At 38.5% G+C, this 25194-nt stretch overlaps 1 protein-coding gene across 2 annotated transcripts in view; it reads right to left on the reverse strand.

Annotated features, from left to right (window-relative positions):
- Positions 1–1807: 1807 nt before the first annotated feature.
- The window catches only part of macrod1 (mono-ADP ribosylhydrolase 1), a 173817-nt gene continuing 150430 nt past the window's right edge, over positions 1808–25194 (reverse strand). Inside the window, exons 6-11 of one of the 2 annotated variants that reach the window (XM_084718997.1) lie at positions 23915–24036; positions 20209–20239; positions 15459–15532; positions 11450–11531; positions 9670–9699; positions 1808–1879 (exon numbers count right to left, since the gene is read on the reverse strand). In XM_084718997.1, coding sequence (XP_084575123.1) covers positions 9695–9699; positions 11450–11531; positions 15459–15532; positions 20209–20239; positions 23915–24036 — 314 coding nt within the window. In that variant the 3' untranslated portion in view covers positions 1808–1879; positions 9670–9694. The remainder of the gene's footprint in view (positions 1880–9669; positions 9700–11449; positions 11532–15458; positions 15533–20208; positions 20240–23914; positions 24037–25194) is intronic. The other variant, XM_084718996.1, reaches the window with a different exon arrangement.

A 25194-nucleotide genomic window follows, 5' to 3' on the forward strand; every position in this document is an offset into this window, starting at 1 on the left:
GGCCTGATGACAGGCATTAAAAACGATGATATAGGAACAGCCAATCTTCCCACTGATCATCGTTTGCTTATACAGGTCATAAAGAGGCATCAGTATTTAAGTGAGACTGTTTCATAACCTGTTAAAAACCGTGTGATATGTGTATTTATTTAACTTAAGTAAAAGCATGTATTATTACAAAAATATACTTAGCTATAATCAATATATTTTTAATAATATATAATATATATATATATATATATATATATATATATATAAATAATTAATAATATTAATGTAGTGTGAAAGTGATAATACAAACTTTATGGAGTTTTATATAGTTTTATATAGTTTGAGTTTGAGCTGTACACTGCTCAGCACCAAACAGCAAACAGACACAGTTAGTAAGTAGCTGCTGAACATATTGGAGCGTTTAGCAGCCAAAGAAGTTGGTAGGAACTGAAAAAACTAAAAGAGTAAATATTGAACTTACATCCATCAGACGGACACAAACATGACTCCAAATGAGCGATAATGTTGCTCACTAACTGCTGGATGTGTAAATAAGCAACTGTTTGCTACAAAGTTCACCACATCAGCTTAAAAGGTGCTGATACAAGATGTCAGTGTTGTGTTCACAACTTGTTTCCACTTCCTTTAAAATGCCAAAAGAAAAATAATCAGTTATTGTAGGTGTAAAGTATTAAAAGTAAAAGCACTTATGTTGCAGAATGACCCCTTTCAGAGGTATATATTATTATTGTGTATTATACTTTTGTTAAATTGTAACTGGTTGTAGTAATTTATGATGTGAAGAGGGCTGAGTTTCTAATCGATGTTTTAATTATGAACTACCAATAAATGGTTTCTGGAGTTTTTGATTTACTTGTGTGAGGAGATTTGTCTTATGACAGTGAAACACAGTTCATTACACTGAAAATCAATCTGATTATATAAATGACTTTGAGTGTATTTGCTATATTATACTATAAAAAACTCCACACACACTTTAAATATCACAATGTTTATATCAGCCATATAACCTTGTCCTCCTGATGCAACTTTTGCCAATTCTTTATGTGTTGCTGTGCAGTTTATTCTAATTCTAATTCTAGTTTTGGGTGTAAAATCAGGATCCTAAGTAGAACCACTGGGGCTCATATAAATATAGTTCAGCAAAAAGTACAATATTCCCCTCTGAAATGTTATGAAGTAGTAAGTAATATAAACTAAAGTAATCCAATACACTACTACTCAGAATTAGGTAAAAGACTACAGTACTTGAGTAAATCTACTCACTTTCCATCACTGCTGACAGAATAAACCAAGTCTATTTTTCTGTCTCCTTCACATACAGATGTGAGAAAACTAAGAGGGAAATATTCATGTAAAGTTTCCCCTTGTGACGTTGCAGCTCACTGACTCGTATCGTATCCTGAGAAATAATCAATTCATACACACCAGGAGCCTGTGTGATTCATTTTAATAAGCTTTTGTCATTGCCTCTCACACGTGTACATACACTGGAATCCCCATGTTTAAATAGCACAGGACGTAACTCGTAGAGGATGTTATGCTGGGTGAAGCTGATCAAAGACATCACGGTCAAGTTAAAGTGCAGTGTGAGGTACACGCGTTCAGAGGGGTTATAAATCTCATTTCACACCTCCATCACGCCACGAGTCTTCACCTCAATCATTAGCAGGAAAAATAAAAAGAACATCTGCAGAAGAGCCAGTGTGCACTTCAAAAAGCAATCATCCATTCAGTAGTTATCTGAAGAAGGTCTTGATCTGTGATGGCAGCAAAGGGGAAGAGGATGTTGAGCTTAGCGATGTGTATCCACAGCAACCAAATCTGACATGTCAACTCTCTCAGAGTTTACTCTTGACAGTGGCCTCTGTGGGAACCGGGAGAGAGAAAGAAATTAAACTTGTAAAACAAGAGAAGAGACCATTTTACCTTGGTCATGCAGCGGTTAATAGCATTTTGGCATTTGGAGCGTCTGGTTACTTCAGAGGGATCTGTTAGTGAGGATTAGTCACTCTCAGTCCAACATGGCTAAAGACACACTCGAAACATGCGAACACACACACATCAAACAGGCAGCCAGTGTGGGTAGTGCCAGGTGTTGGAGACACATAAGGTTTATAGTGTAGAGTTGGAGGCCTGCCTGCAGCAGCTCTCTCTCTCTCACACACACACACACACACGCACACACACACACACACACACACACACACACACACAGACAGTTCCGGTCCATCTACCAGCCAAGCACCGCTCCCGCTCGCTCACTGCTGCTACAAAATCTGCTGCACATCCATTAGAGGCACCAACAGCTAGCACAGACTTTTTTAAAGGGACACACCTGCATTTTTGGAAAATAACCTCTTTAGTCGACCAGTGTGAAAATGTGAAAGTGCTGATTTCATGCTTCAAGTGAAGAGCTGATGCTGTGTCACAGTTTGAAACTGCAGCATGTTGTGTGGAGGCTCAGTTTGGCTCATCACATAACAGACTCTCTAACTCTTAAAGCTGGATGGACTCATAGTTCAGTATTCATTATATAAAATAACTTAAAATAACTGAATTTAACAATCTGACCATGCCATCAAAACCTATATAACACATAAACCTTTAAAGGAGCATTTATTGATAAATTAATTGGCCAGCTGGGGGCAGAGGAACATGCTGTAAACACAACAGTAATATAATATGACCTCAAAGTCATTATGGCAAAAACATGTTATCAAACAGCTGCACATCTACACATAAACACAGAGCAGCAGGAGTCTAGTTTCTGGCCACCTGGTAAATAAAAATCTAAAGCCCCTTTTATGCTGGACACACTATTTTCACCTCTTTTTGACGGAGGCAATTAAGGCTTGTCGCCTCTTTTGTCCCCTTTTCATCCAAATGTGCTGTTTGACTCGGTTTGACTCTGTGCCGCAGCCCAACACAGCAGAGTGTGCACCTGCCTGAGAGTGTATATTTGCTGAGGACGTGCTTGTCTTTATTTAGTTAAGCAGCTGAACAGTGTCTAAACATTTTACTTACTGTAAATGGGGGGAAAAACATTTCACTTCCTATAGCGGTGTGCATCTCACTAACGGAGACCGATTCAATACGCATCTCGATACATGTCCAACAATACAAAGCATGTTAGAAATTTAGCGAATGATTTGGTATGATTTGAGATGTATTGATATGGTAGAGCTGCATCAATTTTTTCCTGATTCACATTCACATTTTAACTGATACAGGCCGTCTGAATCGATGTACTGACATCTTACACATTAAAGGCTGATGCCTGAGATGCATGACTGAAGCATTATACACCTAATTTCTCATAAATTCTACATAATACTTGTCCAGCATTATTTTGCTTTTCTAAAAGATCTTATTATGAAGCAGCGCAATCAGGAAATGTCAAGTTTTCATCGGTAATAACTTAACACAGCTCCTATACAGCTGAAAGCAAACATGAAACAGCGGCGCAGGAGGGAAACTAAACTTAAATCACAGAGTTTAAAGCTACAAAAGTACTAAGAGCTGAATGAACAGACACTTCAGTGTTCGCTTTCCAGGGCACATCAGGAAGAAAAGGAAAAGACAAGCAGGTCTGCTGGCGATGGGAATATGGTCAGTCACCTGTTTTTAGTGGGTTTGTCCATGTTTAAAAAACCTGCATGTGTGGCCTAATTTTGATGTAAGAATTTTGGTGCAAAAGCTGATTCTCTCTCTTTTAGCTCTGTTTTTGCTCTGTTTTGTTATTTGAATATTTTTAACAACATTGCATATTCATCAAAAAACAACTTGAAAATTATTACAGAGATAATTGGAGACCTGTTGTAAGAACATTGTAGAGTTTGCTGATAACATTTAAAAAAATCTCTTTCTGGAGAAATGAGATATTGTTATGATTTTAGCATCTAATAACTAAAAAGAAACAACAGATGTTGGTTTGTTGTGAAGAAATGACAGATGTTGGCTTGTGTATTTCAACAAAGGAAAATAAGGAAAAAGCAAAAAAAAAAAAAAAAAACAACCTTCGTGACCATTCAAGACAGCTTTTAGTTTTCAAGGTGCACCTGAATGCAAGTCCTTGTCCATGTGTGAAACTCTGACACAGACAGCAGATGATAGAAGCAGCCCAAACACACTGGAGAATCTCAGCATAGTTTTTCTTTTTATACACGACAACTTTAATGAAAGCGTTTATCTACCAGTGTGGCAGACAGTTTTCTGAAATGTCTGCATCTACTTGCATTTGGTGCTTGGCAGGTGTTAATTTAGGACCCTGGCACTTTGTCATTTCATAGAGGCCACTGATAAAACTATGCATAACAAATATCGGCCAGTTAGAGACCCTTACCTTTTTTTTTTTTGGGGGGGGGGGGGCTAAAAAGAGCTGAAAAATGCTAAACTGCTGTGTTGAGTAGATGATTTTCTGTGGGTTTGTCACTACAAGCAATACATTTCACATAATACAGTCATTTGATTCATTGTTATATATATATATATATATATATATATATATATATATATATATATATATATATATATACAGTGACAATGTATATTAGTGCAGCTTTAAGCAATAAAAGGCTTATTTTGGTAAAAAATGTCACCTAAATATATTTGTCTAAATTCTGTCTTAAATTATTTTCCTTAAAGTTTGTATAAACACTTTGTGCACTTTGGGACCACATAAAGAGAACATATTTGGTGACTATGATGGATGACAGACTTCCTTTCCAAGCACTTAATGAAGACAAAGTGTTCTACTTCAGAATCTAAAGTTTAGATAAAACTCCCTTTTATTTGAGGCCAAATACAAAGCAGCTGCTGCAGCATTGTTATTTTCACTTGATTATTAATTTGCAGCTTATTGTTCGCAAATTGTGTGTGCTGTCTTGTACGAGGAACTGAGATTTATTACAGACTGTTAAAAGATAGAGCTGGTGTCTTTTTTACATTTGTCCTTAGTGTCAAGAAATCTCATCAAAAGACCAAAATCAACAATGCAATGGTCTATTTGTCAATACTCTGTGACTCCCCTATGCTGTCTGTGACACTCAGCCTCAAGCACACTGCAGACATAGATCTTTAAAAATGCTTCACAAATATACAGTTTTATTTTCCAAAAAGTATGGCTGCTCTTTGAAAGTCAAAAAATCGAATCATCAGTCAGAGACACCTTGATTGAGATTCTTGGTGAAGAGTGCTGCAGTTGCAGATGCGGCTGCACCCAGAGTGGGTCTGAGTATAACCTGGATTATACTCCACAGAGGGCAAACTTGTCTTGTTTACTGTATTACATGAACATCACTGTCACCCTGCACATCCCGTTACAGCTTGTTCCAAAATCTGGCAGTTCAATAAAATGTTGCTGGATCGTCTACATGAAAAAAAAGGAATGAATAGTCAAATATTCATACTGAAAGACCAAATCCAATTCACCTTAGGTACATCAGGTACAGCCCTAGAAGAAGCTGGGCACTGTAGTATTTTGAAAATGTTACACAAACAGGAGTAAATAGGGTTTTTTTTTTTAGGGACAATTTGCAGCAGTGGATTAATACACACTCGACGTTCTACTGTAGAGGTTTTCAAAATGGGAGGTGGGAGGTTCAAACAGATACGGGGAAGGCTCAGTGAATGGATGTGAAAAAATATTACATTAGTTATTATATTACTTATTAAAAAGAGATCACAGAACAGCCAAATGTGTGTGATTTGGTTAAAGAGGTAGTTCAGCAATACAGTTATTTTGTGGAATTCTAATGTTTATCCCAGAGTCAGAAACTAAAAAAAAAGTGAAGTGCCTGAGTCCATATTAATAAAATAATAACAGACTTTGGATACACAGACCACACTTGGTAGAAGGATCAGTTCATTTTTTGTTTTCATGGGATTTGTTGACAATAAAAAAAAGAATATCACCAGCCTCATCCTATAAGCTCATACTTGCAATTACACATCATACTGCACGTTGGTGCTACTTCTGCTTAATCACCGTTTCATTTTTATCTACGAAACAACCCTATGTAAACTCCCTACAGTACCTATTTAGGTTTTCGCATGAAGTAGAGAGTACAAGGGCATCACAGTTTGAAATCCCATTATTTTTAGCCATTGATCTTCCCTGAGGCCAGTATTGAAATGAGAGAAAAATCCTTCCTGGAATCAGCCATGACTGGACAGATCTGTCTGCAAAAAGATAAAAAAAAATTAAGACTCTTGTCTGAGTTTAAAGCTTATGTGAGAGATACGGCTGCAAAGTTGATTGGATTCTACTCTTATTTTTAATAGGCTGACCCTCTTTTCCCTCTCATTCTCCTTTAACTCATTTTTTCTGTCAGGACACATACTGTATGCAAAAAGCTTCAAATCCTCAGTTTTTAATCTTGTCTTATGCATTTCTGTGTGTTCATATTTTTTACATAAGACTCTGCTGCTGTTGTTTTGCTGCTGTATGTCATACTCTGCATTATAAAGGTAAGAAAATGATGTTAAATGTCATGCATACTGTATATATATTACCATGAACTGTTAAGCAGCATGCATATTAATGTTATACAGAGTGATATATTCAATCCCCACAGGCATTTCTCTGTTGCTTTGACTTCACTGCCACTGAGACCATGAAATTTCTCCTTTCATTTAAAATTAAACACAACACTCACTGCTTTGGTTTCAATGTCAACCTCGCTTCACGGTGCAGGCGTTGTGTTGTTCATGCTGCCAAGTTTTTTGTTGACAGTGCAGTGGTTGAAGGTTTGTCTGTTTGCTGTGGTTAATCTTCGGTGTTAACTCTCTCTGATGTAAATAAATTTAAGCGCTACAATTTTTTTGACTCACAACTCTGAAAAGCGTAAATATAAAAATGAATAAAGTCTGTTTTAATTATTATTATTGCTTCGTAATGCTGGGTTCAGACTACACAATATAACTACACAATATCAGCCTGATCTGACAGGTGTTGGGTCAGGTTGAGAGCAACAAATGATAATTTTATCCCATGTAATGTGTCTTAAGCCCCTTTTTTCATACACATGTGCTGGATTGGCTTGACTCAGTTGGACTTGTACAACAGGGCTGCTTATGAATCCTCTTTCCTATGAATTCTTCACAATAAAAGTGCCCTGTTATTTTGTTATTTTGTTATTATAAAGCAGCACAGTCAGGAAATCCTGTGTTTTCTGCAGTAACTTAACACGACTCCAATCAGACAGTGAACATGAAAAATACATGAAAATACCAACGACAACACAAGAGAGAAACTTAACTTCAAAGCACAGAGATTCATGTAGAAGCTACAAACGTACTGAGAGCTGAACATGCAGAGACTTTTAAAAAACATTTTTCTCTCTGACTCTCATGACACTTGCTTGTTTGGGAGGGACAAGGGGGGTCGTCTTGCGTAGGCTGCAGCTGGTGAGGCTGCAGCCCATTTGCTGATGGGTTGGACAAGCTTTGGCGCCACTCCGGAGATGGTCCGTGTCGGGCGCGACTCGGTACAGCTCTGTGTGCTATGACTGGCAATGGAAATGCGAATTGTCGCTGCATGGTTTGATTCTGTGCGGCCAAAAATGCCAATGGAAAAGCCCTAACAGTTAGTGGACGACGTCTGGGACACATTCTCAATTATACTAATCAAGGTTCTGTTCCATTCAGGTCAAACAGAGTCAGGGTGCTGCTATTGTGAGTGTTGGCTCACTGGAAAGGCTCAGCTACGCTAAATGGAACAGAACCACTATGAACATAGTGAAAGGAGGAATGATGTTAGTGCCGTGAGGAGGAACTATGAAACAGTGGAAAGGTCACTGTCATAAAACAGCCTGTATCATACACACATTACTGTTTGTTTACATTGTTGTTCTTGAAAGTTGTTGCCTAGCAAATCCTTGCCAGTATCATCACACACGTCGTCAAAGATGAGTGAGGATTGTTCATGGAGCCATATGTAGTCTAATATATCTCTCGGCCAAAATGCGGCAAGAATTTCTGAGGTTCGGAGACCAACAGGGGTCCTTCTCGGAAGTTGGAACAACAAGGGGCGGAATAGGATTAGCTGTATTGATTGATGGTAATTCACAGTGTTCCCAGTTTGATCAATGATTGACTGAAGACTTTATGATCTTTAAACCTAAAAGCAAACATTCCTGAACACAAAATCCTTTCACACTGTGGTCTAATTGGGTTCTAATGTTCATCTCTTGCGTGGGAATCTGTCAATGTCAATATCTCACTCAGGTATATTATCGTTTTGACGCTGAAATATCAATATTCCTATGTGCAAACTGATGTAAACTCCACTGTTGAGTATGTTACTTATTTATATTGCATATATTGCTCTATTTTTATATTTCCTCCTTTTTAGTTTGTATTTTTGGATTTTTCATCGTCCAAGTTGTTCCTACTTTTTAATATTGTATCTTGTTTATATTGCTTGTCTGTCTATTTATTATTTATTGTTCTTTATTGAAGCTCCTTTCAGTTTTACTATCCTCTTTGTTACTGTACCCTGTTGTGGGCCTAATAAAGGATTATCTTATCTTATCTAATTTAACAGATAAAAACTGTTGTGTAGTCTGAACCCAGCATTACGTCCAAAGGTGTGACAGAGGCAGGTTGTAAAGGCACTGATTCAGGTCCACAGTGGTTTATGTCGATCTGCTTCTTGCTGTGTGTATTGAGAACAGTTTTGAGAATATGAGTTTGAGTGACTCTGCTCCACCTGAATAACTCAAGGGAAGTACAAAATTGTCACCGAACTAGATGCATGAACTCTGCAGCTGTACAAAACTTGTGGAGGTGGAAATTTGTAGGATTTCTTCTGAGCAACTTTCTGATTGTTTTGTTGGTCTTACGTTTGGCCTCTGCTGCAGCTGTTTGCCAAGTCATATATATATATATATATATATATATATATATATATATATATATATATATAAACAGTTTTATAAAAGCAAAAAGCATGCGATGGTTGAAACCTCTCTCAAAATGTTTTTTGCAGGCGAGAGGTGAGTTTGATTTATAGCAGTGGTAAAGCGAGACATTAGAGGTTAAGGCTGCAGTTGTAATACGAATGCTTAATTTGAATAATTGAGTGAATGACTGATCATGCTTAGGAGCCGGCCCTGCTTGGCATTATAACACTATCAATCACAAGCGCAATCAAAACAAATGGGTGAAGTCATCATGTCACAGCTCGAGCCAACATAAAATTTACGTATTTACTAAACTTCATTTAACCACACAGATCAATCCGCAATGATGGGAAATGACTTTCCTTTGAGTTCATTTTGAAAAGCAGGTGAGACAGGGCTCGCAGATTGAAGGAGGATCCTTGGAGGCTTAAAACTTGTTTTCTTCACACTTTTCACCTTCATAAGAGCAAGCTTTTCACATTTTCTTCCTGAGCAACTGGTTTGTGGCCAGCAGTGCCCATTACTCGCATTCAGGAGTGCAATGAATGCAAAAAGCCAATTTCATTTAACTGAAGTGAAAAAACTGGCAGTTTATTTTTCAGAGTATGACAAGTGCTGGTTGGAGAAAATGTCAGGGTTTCCCTCTGTGAACACTTCAGCTACATCACACGCCAGCATTAAATCATATTAAATGTGGTTATTCCTGCTGCTAAAGCAAACTAATCATGTTGACACACACCATGCTGGTTACCTGAATAATAAGCTGCTGTCACTGGTCAAGCTAAAGGGATGGACACAGGAATGAGGACAGATGATTGGCTAAGAAATGTCTCAGTTTATGTCTTTTTCAGTTCTCAAATGTCACCTTGTCAACAGCAGGGCTGGGTATCGTTTAAAAATGTATGTATTCCAGTACCAATACCAGTACCCTTAAAGTGATACCAGTACCACTGGAGTACTTCAATGGTTTCCTTTTTCTTCTTTATGAAGAATGTCTGTGGTGACTGGCTATAAGGAACACCATACAAATAGTCCTTTTTCTAGACCTGGGTACAAAAAAGATTGTTTGAAGGGATCTCTTCACTGGAGAAGTTTCAATACTACTTGGTACTGAGTTATTTTTAAATCACCCTCAGCCCTCGTCAACACTGCACTTGAAAAATGGAGGACACACACAAACATAAACACACAGTCTTCACGTGGTCACGACAAATTGGAGGTATACAGATGTCCACAAAGAGCCTACACATGCACCCACTGATGATAAAATTGATGGCACACAGACCCTAATATATTTAGGGACACGGAAAGTACGCGTTTGGCTTAACTCTCAAAAAGAAAGCAAAAAAAACCTACTAAAATGTTAAACTAACTTACAGCAACAGTATGTGGGATTTAGTGGCATCTATTGGTGTGTTTGCAGATTTCAAACACCTTAACTCTCTCGCTCCCATTCCCAGTGTGAATACCCACTAATTAAGACATAGTTATTAAGAATATTATATTCCATCTCTGCCATATTGTACCAGCAACCCCCTGTAAATCTTACACACTGGACCTTTAATTGTTTTTATTGTGCTGAGGCTTTTATGTTTGGATCACAACACTGGCTACTGATGATAACAAGCATGTTTTAAGTGGAATTTTTTAAGGAATCGTGTCCTTCAAGCTAGTTGTGTGGATTGTGCTTAGTACTATACATCTCATAAAATACACGAATGGCTGTTCCAATATATACATCAGAAAAGGAAAGTAATAAGCTTCATTTTTAGTGGGGCAATAAATCTAAAAAGAAAATAAATATTTTGTACATTCCTTCTTGTTTGTTGTGCTTTGCTCTTCACTGAAACTATTGCAGACCATAACTTACATGACGTATGTGTAACCCTAAATCACAATTTAACATTTAACACACAGACAGTTACTATCAATCAGCAGAATTTGTGTTCACATATATTTTAACTGATTAAATAAATCAAATAAATTCACGAGTGAAATAACAAGGCAGTTACTCAGCTATGAAAAAGGCAGTTTAAATAAACAGAATATAAATGTACTCGTATGTAGGTTAGTATTGTATCTCTGAATGTGCTATTGTGCATTAAAAAACATTTAATCTGACAGCTGTGGTTCAAGCTACTGTGCACGTCCATGTGTTTTTAAGCGCTGTATATGTCACTGCATGTATGTGTGTGAGTGGGAACAAAGTATATGTTTGCATGATGTAATTAAACTCAATTAAGTGTGCTATATACACGCCGTACTATGTGTCTAATGGCCTCGTGTAGTATCTGTGTGAATGTACTGGATGTGCAAATAGCACACAGCGGATGATGCAGGGTATTTATCACACCATTGTATGTGTGTGTCTCTATTTGGGTGTGTAGCTAAATTGAGCTGAGCTGAGCTGTCATCACTGTATATAGGCGAATGTGTGTGTGTGAGTGTGTGTACAGTATGTGTGTGTGTATGAGAGAGAGAGAGAGAGAGAGGGAGAGAGAGAGAGAGAGAGAGAGAGAAAGACAACTCACCAGCAGGGAAGTAGAGCGGGAGATTCTGCAGATACAGCTCCTTATCCGTCGGCAAGAACACACAGAAGATGACTCTGTCCAGCTGACACACACACACACACACACACACACACACACACACACACACACACACACACACACACACACACAATGACCTTTATTATGAGCATATGCAATAACCGCAAATACATCAATAGCAAGGGGGGAACAATGTAACAGTGTGTGACATTGTGCGGCGGTGATATCAGGAGAATGCAGCTAATGCATCAGTCCATTACTCCCCTATTAGCTCCCTATTATGATCATGCCACAACACAGCGCTTATTACACAGCGGGCTGGGGACAGAGTGCTGCAAATGTACAAAGAGAGAGAGAGTGTGTGTGTGTGTGTGTGTGTGTGTGTGTGTGTGTGTGTGTGTGTGTGTGTGTGTGCGATTGAGAGAAAAAGGACAGAGATGTTCTGTGGAGGTCTATAAGTACTTATATTGTATAAGTGTTTGTGTTTCTGCATGTGTGTGTAAGGGAGAGAAAACTAACGTGTGTGTGTGTGTGTTTTTGTGCATGCTTCTGAATGCGTGTGTTTATTTGACACTAGGCCCTCAGTTTCTCTCATTATTGAGTCAGCTCAATCCATACACACATGCACATAGAGCACACAGAGCCATAAAGATAATAGATTTCAAATAATATTAAGACACTGGCCGAGTGAGTGCAGCTATTTTACAACAATAAACAATCTTTATGCTCTTTGCTCCTTGGTTCTTTAGATCCTACCTCTGCAGTCCATAATATTTACATTACACTCTAAGTATAGCTGGACCTACAGTACAGTGCGCAGCCTTATATGTAGCCTGGTGATTAAAGTTACTGTAGCAACATTAAAAACATGCTTCCAAGGGTATTAGGCTCCACTGTGCATTCTTATTTCTCAGACTCTGACAAACATTATTACACCTAATGTCTCTACAAAGGGTTTGATTTTTTCCGTTTTGGGCGAGGCAGTGCAATTTATAGCCAGGCTCTTTCTATCAGTTTGTGTCTGGTGTGGGAGTTCAAGTCTCATTGCTTTCAAATACAGACATTTCAGCAGCCTGCTAGCCCGCAGCTCGTGTTTTTCAGTACCGGCTTGTTGCACAATTACCATCACTCTCCCGGATTTGAATGGGGGGCTAAAAGGGAAGATATGGAAATGTGTGGTAAGTAACTATATCCCCTGGGCTAAGGTTTGAAATCTCTAACCTCCACACAGAGTTGCCTCCACTTGCGCCATTTTGCAGCCTCCCTCATTCAAATTGAAGCAAATGCTTGTGAGGAGAGATGCAAAATGGCCTCTAGAAAACGGTAGCAATGGGGAGCTCGTTTTGATACTATTGCAACAGGGACCCTGGAGATGCTAAAGCTAATAATAACATCAAGTGAATGTAATGGGCTCTCAGAACCGCCTGTCTTTAAGGGAAACACAAAGCTTGTAAGTGTTCCCTTTTCAGACAGAAAATCTGTCTGCAGCAAAGTTTATTTTTCACATTTTGAACTGACTTCACCTCACTGACCTGTTGTGGAGAATGTACTGGAACTAAGACTTTATACACATTAAAGGGATAATTCAGATTTTTGGGTTGTATGAGGTCATTATCTATAGATAGTGTTTTATCTACAGTACAGTACCTACAGTTTGCAGAAGCAGCAGGAGTAACGGCATGGAAGCTGAGCAACGCACTGCTATGGGCAGGGTCAGCAACAAAACATTTCAGCTACTCAAAAAATCAGTTTAAGTGTACACTATATTTAGAATATTTTTGCTTGCCATCAGACAGTCTTTTCTGACAGGGGAACTGAAGCCATTGCATTGCTCTCTTTAATCAGGCTTCTTTGATAAAAACAGAAATTTTATCTCCCAGAACAAGGAGGCTGCTGGTCCACAATATTACTATTATTATACATATTATTTCAGATCCAATCTAAACAGTACAACACAAACAATCTAACTGATCAAGACAGTGACAGACTGGCAACTCCTGTGTTCTGCACAGTATAATTACCTCTTAGTGATTATTTTTTTTACTAAATGTAGATGTCTCTTAATCCTAATCAAAATAAATTAATTTAAACCACAATTCTTATTTGGCTGAGAAGTGACATGTTGAGACACATCTGATAGAAATATTTAATGAATTTTTAAACCAGTGAGTGAGACAGGGTAAGGTACTTTTAATGCCTGATATTATGTTAAATTATGTTTTTGCAAAACTCTGACGGAGTTGACAGAAATCTGGGAGGAACAACTTAAACATTTTCATAAAATATATATTTTCAAAGTGTTTACTGGAACAGAGCAAATGTTTTTATGTTTGTTTGTGGTTCTTAGAAATGGGATCTGCATCCGACCACACTTAAAAAAAATCAGAACTCTCCCTTTAAGTCATATGCAAACTTGCATAGCCTTCCTTTAATGATAAGTCATTTTAAACATGTTTCTGGTGTTTACTTTTCATATTCTAAGACAAATCATCAACCACCGCAGCAATTACCTCTAAGAAATTGAAATCTTAATGATTTGAACATGTCAAATGACAATTACTTTGTTTGCACACAGAGAACTAAATTTGCACAGGAAAAACTGTACAAGCAAGCAGCCCGGGTACTTATGTTGGTTAACCGGGGGTAACCAAAAAGCTTAACAGGCCTAGCAACAGTAACTAAGGCTTAACGAACAGTTAATTCCATAACTGGCCATCTGTTGATAACGATCATGTAATATGATTGAAAGTCCCAGATCAGCTAACACATGGTCCTTGTGGGGTAAATCATTTTCTCAAATTTCAGGAACCAGTTTTGTCTTAACTTTCTGCTTGACTGTGAACCCGGTTTGTAAAATATAACAACTATGAAACTGTCTCGGGTATTACTCTCTCGCTGTATTACGAATAAATGATTCATGTCTTTATTATTGCACTTGATGCAGAGTGTTGGCACACTGCCGTCTGTCTAGAGTCCATTTCTATCTTACAGTGTCTATAATTTTCAATTTCATTTTCTACATTATTGCACTCCAAGTCAGAGCAAGCCCAACAAAACGCACTGTAAAAAATGTAAAATGGAAGGGCTTCAATTAGAGAACAAACCCTCTTTCCTCTGGTGCACATTCTCACTTTATATATGTATGCAAATAAACTCTGTCTCATTTGCTCACAATAAAACTTTTTCTCTCCCTTAAAAAAACACACAGTGGAACTATTTCTGGGCAGAATGTAAATTAGCACCTCGTTGATTTGGTTTTCTGGTTGTATTTTCAGCCGTTTAAGTCTTGTTGGCTGTTGTTTTCTATGGTGAGACGACGTTTAATGTTGAGCTCGGCGCGGCTGACGGCATCAGTCGACTGGTATTGCTACAGAGACTCTGGAGACTCCGGCGCTAACAATAACATCGTCAACACCCTCTCTGGGAGGTGATACAGCGAGGCAGTTAGAGAGGGGAAGAGAGATTGAAAAGACAAGAGGGAGGAGACCTGAAAAGTAAAGCAGGAAGAGGGGAGGAGAGTTTAGAGCGTGTAAATGACTGATTGGAAAGTTTCCCCTTTGTTCCCCTCATCATCACCCCCTCCTCTACCTCCGTCCCTCCCCTCCAGTCATCTATTCCATCATTTTGTCTTTTCTCCGCTCACTGTTCCTCCGGAGAGAAAGTGTGTGTGTGCGTGTCTGTTTGTGTGTGTTTGTGTTAGTCAGGTTTAGTCCCGCAAGGAGCCAATTAAAACGCAGACTTGGCCATGAGCATGAGAGCCAGGGCTTGGGAGTGTGTGTTTTAATGTATGTATGTTTGTGTGTCACTGAGTGTGTGTGTGTGTGTGTGTGTGTGTGTGTGTGTGTGTTTTCTCAATACACCCTTCTCCTCGCTCCCACCAGAAAACAAAAACAACAGCTGTGAAAGGAATAATACCTAGAGGAAATGGTAGGGAAAAATTGCCAATCACGCACACATGAATACACACACAAACACACACACACATACACACCTTGTCATGATGTTCATCCAGATATTCCCTCACAGTTGCCAACGCCTCGTGCACAGCCTGTTCAGGTGGATATCCTGTACCATCACACACAACAACAAAAATAAACACACAATTTGCGAGAACAGGTGCAGTGACAGATCTGTGTGTTTGCGTTAGGTCGCTGTCTGCACTGTGTGTTTTTTTTCCATGACAGGTATCTATTCTCCTCTCTACTATTCTAACACTCTGTGTTCTGTGTATTCTCACTTCCTCCCATCCTGACTCGCCTATTCCTACGAGATGCAGACACAACACACTTGTTGGTTACGAGGAGACAGATGGAGAAGGACTACAGTGCTTCTTCTATATTCATTCAGCGACAGAGACCTTTCAGTGCAGGAAAATTATCCCCACCGCTGGAAAAACAACGCAAAGGTAGTAAAAATTCATCATCTGGCCAAACTGCTCAGCCCAAACAAACACAAACAGTGTAACTGTACAGTAATTACTCCATACAGTGCATCAGGAGGGAGGCTTCAACATGTGGACGAAGGGGAATAAACGTTCACATTGTTTTGAAGCCTGAATTTGGCATGGAGGTCACTGCTTGGTTTTTATTCTCACTAGAACATGTGCAGCACTGACAGAGCGTGGAGATGGTGGGTGGCTCGATCGTTCAGCAGGAAAAAAAGGCAGCCTGACTGGCCACAAACTCGTATTACAGCTAAACAGTACACCAATATATGTGTCTGAAAAAGGGTTGCATTTGTTTTTCTCTCCATGCACGCCTACTTGCAGCATCCAGTGCAGGTCTGAAGAAAAAAACTTCAAAGACTCTTTTTGAAAAAAATGGAATCATGACCTTAAAATTGAAAGTCATATCAAATCATAGATTTCTTGCTGAAAATGTTGCTGTTTTGAAACCAGTGGAGTCGCCCCCTGCTGGCCATTAGAAAAAAAGCAGGTTTAAGGAACTTGGATTGGCTTCACTTTTCCGACCTGAAAGCTCCGCCCACTGTTCAACATACAGTCTATATATGTTTTAGCATCACGCTGTGTTCATAATAACACCTATAATGTCCTATTTGCTGTGAAAAAACAGCAAAGTTTTCCTTTCCATAACTAATATTAAAGTCTTCATTTGATGAATATCTTTAAAATGAACAATTTTAAAGCTTCTGCACACCCGTGGTCCACCTACACAGGTGCTTCCACTTACTTGCCCGTTCTTGCAGTGTGGGTGTGTGCAGACTGTGTTTGATTGGCACCTGCCACGTCCTTCTTTTAGCTGTGTCAAAAAAATATACATTTATATACATTAATTCCAGAAAATGCAAGCGAATGTGATGCCATCTGGATTCTGTTTAACAGTAAGTGCACAGATTGCCCGGCTCTGAAAAGTGAAGCCAAAGTGGAAGTGCCTTAATTCTGTCTTCTTTCTAATAGCCAGCAGCAGGCTGGCTATGAAAACAACCCCATTTCAGTACATAGCTTCCCCTGTAGGGTATCATTTAGGGTGTGCCTACGTTGTGACTGACAAGTTGTTACCGCACTCTGTCCTTGGATTGTTGGTCAGATCCAGTCAGGATAGAGGTATAGTAAAGCATATCCTGGTCAAACAAAAAATAAGATGGCAGCAGCCAAAATGCCAAATTCGGGGCTTCAAAACAGTCGTCCACAAACCAATGGTTGGTGCCACTGTAGGGTTTAATCAACATCGTGAGGAAATGTTCTTCAGCAATGCATTTGCAAAGTTGAATGATGCTCATACTGACTGTATCAGTACAATCTTCACTGTCTAAACAATTTCATTTGTTTTCCTGCGTTTGCTTGTGGCAAACAAAGCATGATTCATCATTATAAGGTTTTGTCTGAGCAACTCAAAGCACTTGTTTAATGTTAAGGAAATATCATAGTCTTGGTTAAATATTAAAAAAGTGTCTTAAGGCACAAAGCAGGTCATGCTTTCTTGTTTAATATTTAATCAAAAACACAATCTTTTCCTAACCTTGGGTGTTTTAGAACCCCCTGCTGAACCCTGGTCTCCGGTGTCAAAATCATGCTTTTTCTCCTGAGCAGAACAAGAATATAAAACTTCCTGGACTGGATAAAAGTATTGCTACTGAAAATAATCAAAGCAGCAATAGACCTTTTTTCACAGCAGCCACGTTGGTATGAAATATTAAAATAAACACAGGTGTTACCACAATGATACTAATTGAGGATTTGTTCCATTCAGGTCAAATAGAGTCAGGATTTTGTACATGTTGGCTCACTGGAAATACACGTGTGTTTACTTTACTATTTCATATCAGTGTGACAGCCATGAAAAAGTTCTATTACCTGCAAAACTTATTTTTATCTTAATTGGTACACTGAGTTAAGTGGCTTCATGCCATTCCCAGTGTAGGTCTTCCCATCTAAACAGTAATAAGGTCTATTTAAGCCACACTGTGTCACATGGATCTAACGAAACTGGATACACCAGATTTGATGTATGCAGACTAGGCCATGAAGCGAGTCTATAGAACTCAACAGTGACCGCCAACTTTTTAATCAGAAAAATAGGCAAAGGTACAAGACTGTGTATATAATTGTTTTAAGAGTGAAGGAACCACCTATCCCATAAATCACTGTGAATGATACCACCTCCTCTTAAATCTAACTTTTGTCATTGTAGAGTTTAAATTGTCAATAACAGTGTTGTGATATATTGTAGCTGTATAAATTATATTCACTGCACATAACAACATTTTTAGCATGAGATAAATATAATTTATTATTTATTTGAAGGGGTGTGCACAAGACTGTCATTACAGTGTCAAAACCATGTCATTACACCTGTCATGAATATGAATGAGTCTTTATGAATTTTTGTGATTGCTGTCATTAAGTGCTATGTCAGTTTTAATGCAAAAGTTATATTGTTTGACATGTCTTGGTTATGACAACTTGACATTAACCAACATAAAAATGTCTTTGCCATGACAACTTGACATTAACCAAGACAAACGCATCTGTGTTATGACAACTCGATTTATTTAATGTTTTGTTAAATACTTGATTCTGATTAGTCAGTTAGCAGCTAAAGTCTGTTATTTCAGACACCGCTACTATGTATAACAGACTTTTTTCTACGAGGAACAGACTGTTGCCATGCAGCAATACAATATTTTTTAAATCCTAAAAATAATTTTAAAATTAATATTCTGTGTAAGACTATTGTTTTTTGTTTTTTTTTGGTAAGTAACCTTGTAATAAGCATGATCACCCTGACAGTGTGATACAGGTCTTCAATCATCCTGAAGGGGTTTATTTCACAATAATGACCTGCTCACTGTACATTAATTTCTTACTTACTACACTGTCAAATTCTTTCTTAGTAGTGTCATGAATAATTTTGTGGACTTAAAGTAATGTGGTACCATTTGGACTGGTCATAAAGGTATAATGCCAGTATATTAACAATGTGATTTAGCTTACAGAGTTAGCTGATGGACAGACAGTGGTTAGGTAGTTCACTTGTTGTTTAAGTAGGCTAACCACTATCAGCTCTTATCTGTAGCTGGCGTTAGCTAGTTAGCTTTGTTAGCTGTGGAGGTAGCCACCGAATTAGCTGACTCCGCCCCGATGTGCCAGGAGCCAAACCTGCCAAGAAAACCATTCCTGTCAAACTGGCCGCTGTCAGTCTCAGAGACTACGTTTGTTCCTGGTCAGTCGGGATCTCCAGTTCGGCCAGACTCAGCTGGATGCTGAAGCTAGCGTAGTAGCAGAAGAGCCTTTTCCTTTTCACTCTCAACTGAGATGGGATCATTCACTTTTTGGTAACTTCTATCATCAACTCCAGAAAAAACTATGTGTTTAATTCACAGTGTTATTCTGTTGTTTTACAAACTGCTTTATGTTCAAGACAGGTGTGATAACACAGTTAGCCTTATGCATACCCCTTCAAATAAAGTGTTACCTTGACTACTAATATGTTTACCAAGGATAACTGTTGGCCCCACCCCTCCATTCAATCATTTTTCAGTTTTACTACATCAAAGTGTGGTTGATACAGTGAGAAGTAGCAGCTTCACGCCTCAACAGCTGTTATGTAACGTAAAAGTCTGCAAAAATCCATCTGAAGTTCAGAGAATTTGGTTTCTCCTTCTTCTTGAGCCCGGATGAAACAGGCACAGCAGAGAGGAAGACACGATAACACACTGAGTCAATCACAACTTCGGCCTTTTCCTCTATTTAGCAACAGGGGGAGAAGTGTCGACAAGCAGCCCTCACACCCAAACTAACCCCGGGGAGCGTTTAAGCACTATCCTTAACTCTCTCTCCTGCCAGTGTGAAGAGGGATTACACTCAATCTGACACAATCTCCGGCCTAATCTATCTTAATCTGCTGGTTTTAATCCAAGGCCTTAATCTGAGAACCACCTCTGGGCTGCAGGAGATAATGTGACAAGTGGTACTGCTGTGGCTCAGCACTCTGGTTAAACACAAAGACTGATACAGGAAAACAAACACGTGATGGAAAACACTGACTGTGTGTTCAGCCTATAAACACAGACACAGATATACTGCTGCTGTTGTTTAAAAATGGATTTTTAACTCTGACTCAAAGAAAATCAGCAGTTTGATTGTAACGCCTTCAGCAACCCATAAACACTTGAAATAAAAACAATGAAAATTATGATAAAACACACACACAATAGCAGCATGAAAATGCCATGCATTATTCTGGTTTGAGGAGGAGACACAAACAAACACAGACACTGACCGTAGATTCCAGTGGAGATGCAAGGGAAAGCCTGCAGAGTAAAGATGACAAACAGAGTGGTTACAGTCTGTTGCTGATCACATAACAGCCTGCTTTCATCACACACAAACACACACCAATATACAGAAATCACACTCTGCTGTATCTCGATGGAAGCTTTCTCCTGATTGTTTTTTATGGCCGTCTTTCTTCTCTCTCTGATTTTTCAAGTCTTTAAAGACTTAACTGTCTGTCATCCTTTGTTATAGAGGTCTGGTGTGGAAGGGCTTCCTTCATCGGCTGTAATGTACAGCCCTGCTGGGTCCTATCCAATGACCATTATTGTACAAAATTTTCCACCTGTTGTAGTAGCCAACTTACTAATTAGCTTACAGTAGTTTCTGCTAACAGTAGCTAACCGTCATTTTAGCTAACAGTGGTTAACTGCAGTGTTCACCAACAGTAGCTAACAGAAGTGTCTGCTAACAGTAGCTTTGGTAGTATTCGCTAAAAGTAGGTCATATTCGCTTGCTAACAGCAGCTGACAGTAGCGTTCATTAAAAGTGGCTAACAGTAGTTCTACTTAATGCTAGCTAATAGTTGTCTCACTAACAGTAGCTAGGTCTAGTTTTTGTTAACAATAGCTAACGGTAATGTTCACTAACCACAGGTAACAGCTGTTTTAGCTAAAGGTAGTGGTGACAGTAGCTAACAGTGGTCTTAGCTACCAGAAGCAAATGGTTGTGTTCATTAACAGTGGCTAATGGTAGTTTTAGTTCATTCTAACTAAAAGTAGTTTTTCGCTAACAGTGGTTTAGTTAAAAGTATCCAGTGGTAGTGTTCATTAATCATGGGTAATGGCAGTTTTAGCTAAAAGTAGTCTTCAGTGAAGGTAGCTAACAGTGGTCTTAGCTAACAGTAACTAAATGTAGTGTTCACTAACAATAGGTAACAGCAGTTTTAGCTGACTGTAGTGTTCAGTGACAGTACCTAATGGTAGTTTTAGTTAGCAGTAGCTAATGGCTGTTCTCATTAACCAGATGTAACAGCAGGTTTAGGTAACTTGTTTAATCCGAATGGCTGCTCTTTTATTTCTTTTACACAAGGGATGCCGGATACAGCAGAGACTTGTCTGCTATTTAGCCTTCTCTCTTTCTTTCTTTTATCTCTTGAGTTAGCGTCACTTTAAATTTGCCAAAAGAAAAGCATCTTGGATTTCTCTACAGATATTACCAACAACACTAACTCATCTGTCTGAAGTTATGTCCCCACCATTGTTTTAGCTCCATTTTTGAATCTTTAAATTGGGAAATTATGAAAAATTCTATCTGACTATTCATATTTTAACTTCAGAACTTATATTTTAACTTCAGACGTTAAAATAGGGAGGTTTCTGTAATTCCTGAGCAATAACTACATTCATACTCCTACAATCATTCTTGTGCAATAACCTATTCTGGTATAAATTGCATTGCATTCATTTTACTTTTTAGTTTACCAGTTTTATTCTAGTATGCTACTTAAGTTATTATTCTGCTTTACTTAGTATGCTTGTTTTTACTTATTATTCAGCCTTGGATGTTTGCTGAATGAGGTTGTTTTTGTTCCTGTGTGTTTCTTTGTGTCTTTTTATGACACTGATCAGGTGTAGCACTACTAATTTCATTGTATTTTGCACAATGACAATAGTCAAAGACATGCACTTTAATGTCTGCCTTGACTGTAACAATATTTATGATGATTTTAGATTATTGTTTTGGTCTGTTGTGCTTTTAATGTGTGTATCATGTCTCAGAGGACATTTAAGTTTGTCTAAGTCTTTTTCATCCTATTGGGGTCCTTTATTGCTTCTCTCTTTCTGTTGTTTCATGTCATCTCTCTATTCTCACTATATGATAAAGGTATAAAATTCCTACCGAAATAACCTTTTGAAAATAGTCTTCACATGTGTACATTGAAGGTACTGTTAGTCACTTAAATTGCTCTTAAACTGGCTACAAAGAGATCTCTTCTTATCTCTTCAAATTAAGTTATTTTACAGTTCAGACAAAGTCAACATGAGACTGCAGCTGTCTGAATTAGCCAAACCAAGATGGTATCTTCCAAATTCACAGTCTTTTTAGAATCAAATTCTCTATTTTTGTAAGTATCCCTCGAACGCATTTCAGCAAGGGAACACAGTTCAGACAAACACAGAGGTAATTTGATCCCAAATGACTGTAATTTTGGAAGTTACAGTACCCACTTGATTTGTCTAACACGCTAACATTACAGTGCATTTTTACACACAACAAGGACTCTCAGTTTTGTGCCCCATTATTTACACTGAAACTCATTTAGAAAGAGTAGCAGAAACAATAACAAAGACCAATAATAACTCTTTCAATGTACACATGAACACTTAAGTACTGAAATTCAGGCTCCACAAACAGTGAAAGCCTCTAAATAGTGAAATAATTACTGAATGTAAATACATGGAAAGGTTTTTGGTGTAATATGCCAATTATAAACAGTTTCAAAAATTATTTTTATATGCGAACCTATGGATTATAACTTCCATGTCGGGCGGGTTCATGCCACACCACTGGTTGAGAAAAGCAGCCAGTAAACTTCAAAGTAAATTAAATCTGGCACATTCTCAACCTGCTGTCAAATACTGCGGTATGAGCAGATGCCAGGATGCTCTCTGTGTCTCCAGATATGTTAGTTTGACCAGATTGCAGAGTTGGCAACTCATGGTGAGAGCAGACACGACTCCTCAAGACGAAACGTCAACATAAAACTCTGTGGAAATGCACTTATAGCAACGTTTAATCTGTCTTGAGGAACAGGTGACTGACCAGCATGAGTTAACTGTCAAAAATGTCTTTCTGATGGCTGCAATTTAACAACCCTTTCCTTTAAATTCACAAATTTTAGAGGCAGATTTGTGATTATGGGATATACCAATGAAAATGTACATAACCTGACTTAATACTACAGTATCAGTCAAATCAATACATTGCAATAACCCCTCTGTATAATAAATTGGAGACACGAATGTGAATGTTAGGGATTTAATAGGAAATAACTGAGGAAAAAGTATAATAGATTCTGTATTAATTATTGTTTATATTAACTGTATTAATAATTTGTTTGTTTGTTATAATACATTTGTTTGTTTGTTATAATACATTTTAAATCTGTTTTAAATTCCACTCTTGAGCTGAGAAACTTACGAGTATAAATTTACCTTCACTCAGCCTCCAAGAGCCTGATTTCTTCTACTGTACTGTACCGACTTTATTTTCATGTAGCTCTAGTGTTTTTCTTTGACTTTAACACCTTGTTCTGTTGTGAAACCTCCTGCCTCGTATTCCATAAAACCTTTTTACAACTCAACAATCCCACCTGCAGGTCCCTCTCTCCATCTACTTTAGTTTGACTGTAGTTTCCTTTGAAAAATCTTCAGGTGATGAATCATCTTGTCTTTCTGCCTCACTTTTCTGGCCTAACTATATCTTTTTACTCAATCACGAAAAAGTCCTCCAGTCTTTTCGTCCTTTACTCTTCTCCTTTCTTCACTTTATTTGTGCCCCAGTCTTCAGTCTTCCTTTAACCCTCTGTCTCTTCTAACCTAATCTCTAAGGTTTTACACTCCTTCATTCTCTCCACCGCATCCATCCTGTCCTCCTCCCCTCCTGTTCGCTCGAGCGACCCTCCCTTTGTCTTATCCGCTGGTTCTCACCACAGATCGTGCAGCGTTTTTGGTGGCAGCAGCCAGGCTGTTCCTGTAGCACGACCTCAAGGCTTTCTTCTCCACCTCACCCACTCCTCCCTGTGCAATCGGCCCCACAGTGTGGATCACATCTGCAGAGAGACAGAGCAAGACGAGAAGATGAAGCATTTCTTACCACAGTGTGACAGATATGAAAAGTGAGAGTAAAATCTACTAAAAAATATATCCACAGTTTAACCACCTAAGTCAAATTCCACATTTATTCAGAGTTTATTATGGCAGTCATGTTAAATAAAGTCCAAATTTTAATAGAATTATAAATAACATGTATAATAGAAAAATTCTCCCATGTGACATAATTCAGTTTTTTTTTTTTTTGAGTCCTGAACAGCTCTGGAGTCACACCAGCTCTCCTGACACAAGCAATGTTGGCAGCATCACAGTTAGCTTGAGGATGTAATTTATTTAAAACATCACTCATGTACTCGTTTATCCCATGAACAAACAATATAATGTTCATGCTAATTACAAGTAACAAATACAGTACCAGTTGATTTCATTGTAAAATTTTGGAGGGAACAAATTAATACTGTGTTCACGTAATGTTTGAGTTAGTTGGTGGAGTTGGTGCTTAAAGATCAATTACATGACTATTTTACATTATAATAACAGCTTCAAAAACATTTTGATGCTACACTGACTTGTAATAAGGCGAATGGTGTCTCTTTTATTCCCACTTTGCGCCCTGAATGTCTGTTCTTACACTGTGTAGCTTGGGTTGCTGGGCCCTGAGATGTCACATACCACCACTGACTATAGGGAAACTGGATCATATCTCATGGAGAAAATATTTTCTGGTTGTCCTCAGGCTGCTCTTACTCAACTCTGTGAGTTTTCCGATGGACACAAAGCTTTGCATGATGCTAAAGTAACCACTAACTGCTGCTCACTGTTGCTTCCGTTAGCTCAGTTAGCTGTGCAGCTAGCGGGTCCACTAACTACTTCTGCCCAGACTGGACTGGGATCTCAGTGCACCAGGGGAGTGTTGGTGTTTACAACTAGCGCAAGAGCTTTGGAGCACAGCGAGGACGAGGTGCTGGAAAGGACACCGGAGGCAGGCGAGCCAGCAGTGGAGCCGAACTCAGCAGACTCTACAGACAACATGGCAAAGGCAAACAGGCTGAAGAAGATGTTGACAGAGGAAGCTGAGAAGAGAAAAAGAGAATGTGACTGAGCAGGAAACAAGAGTAAATCTCAGTCAGGCTTTTAGTTGCTGGCGAGAGCTTTGT

Source organism: Lutjanus erythropterus, chromosome 5 (assembly GCF_056507025.1).
Source record: "Lutjanus erythropterus isolate fLutEry1 chromosome 5, fLutEry1.hap2, whole genome shotgun sequence".
NCBI lineage: Eukaryota > Metazoa > Chordata > Actinopteri > Lutjaniformes > Lutjanidae > Lutjanus > Lutjanus erythropterus.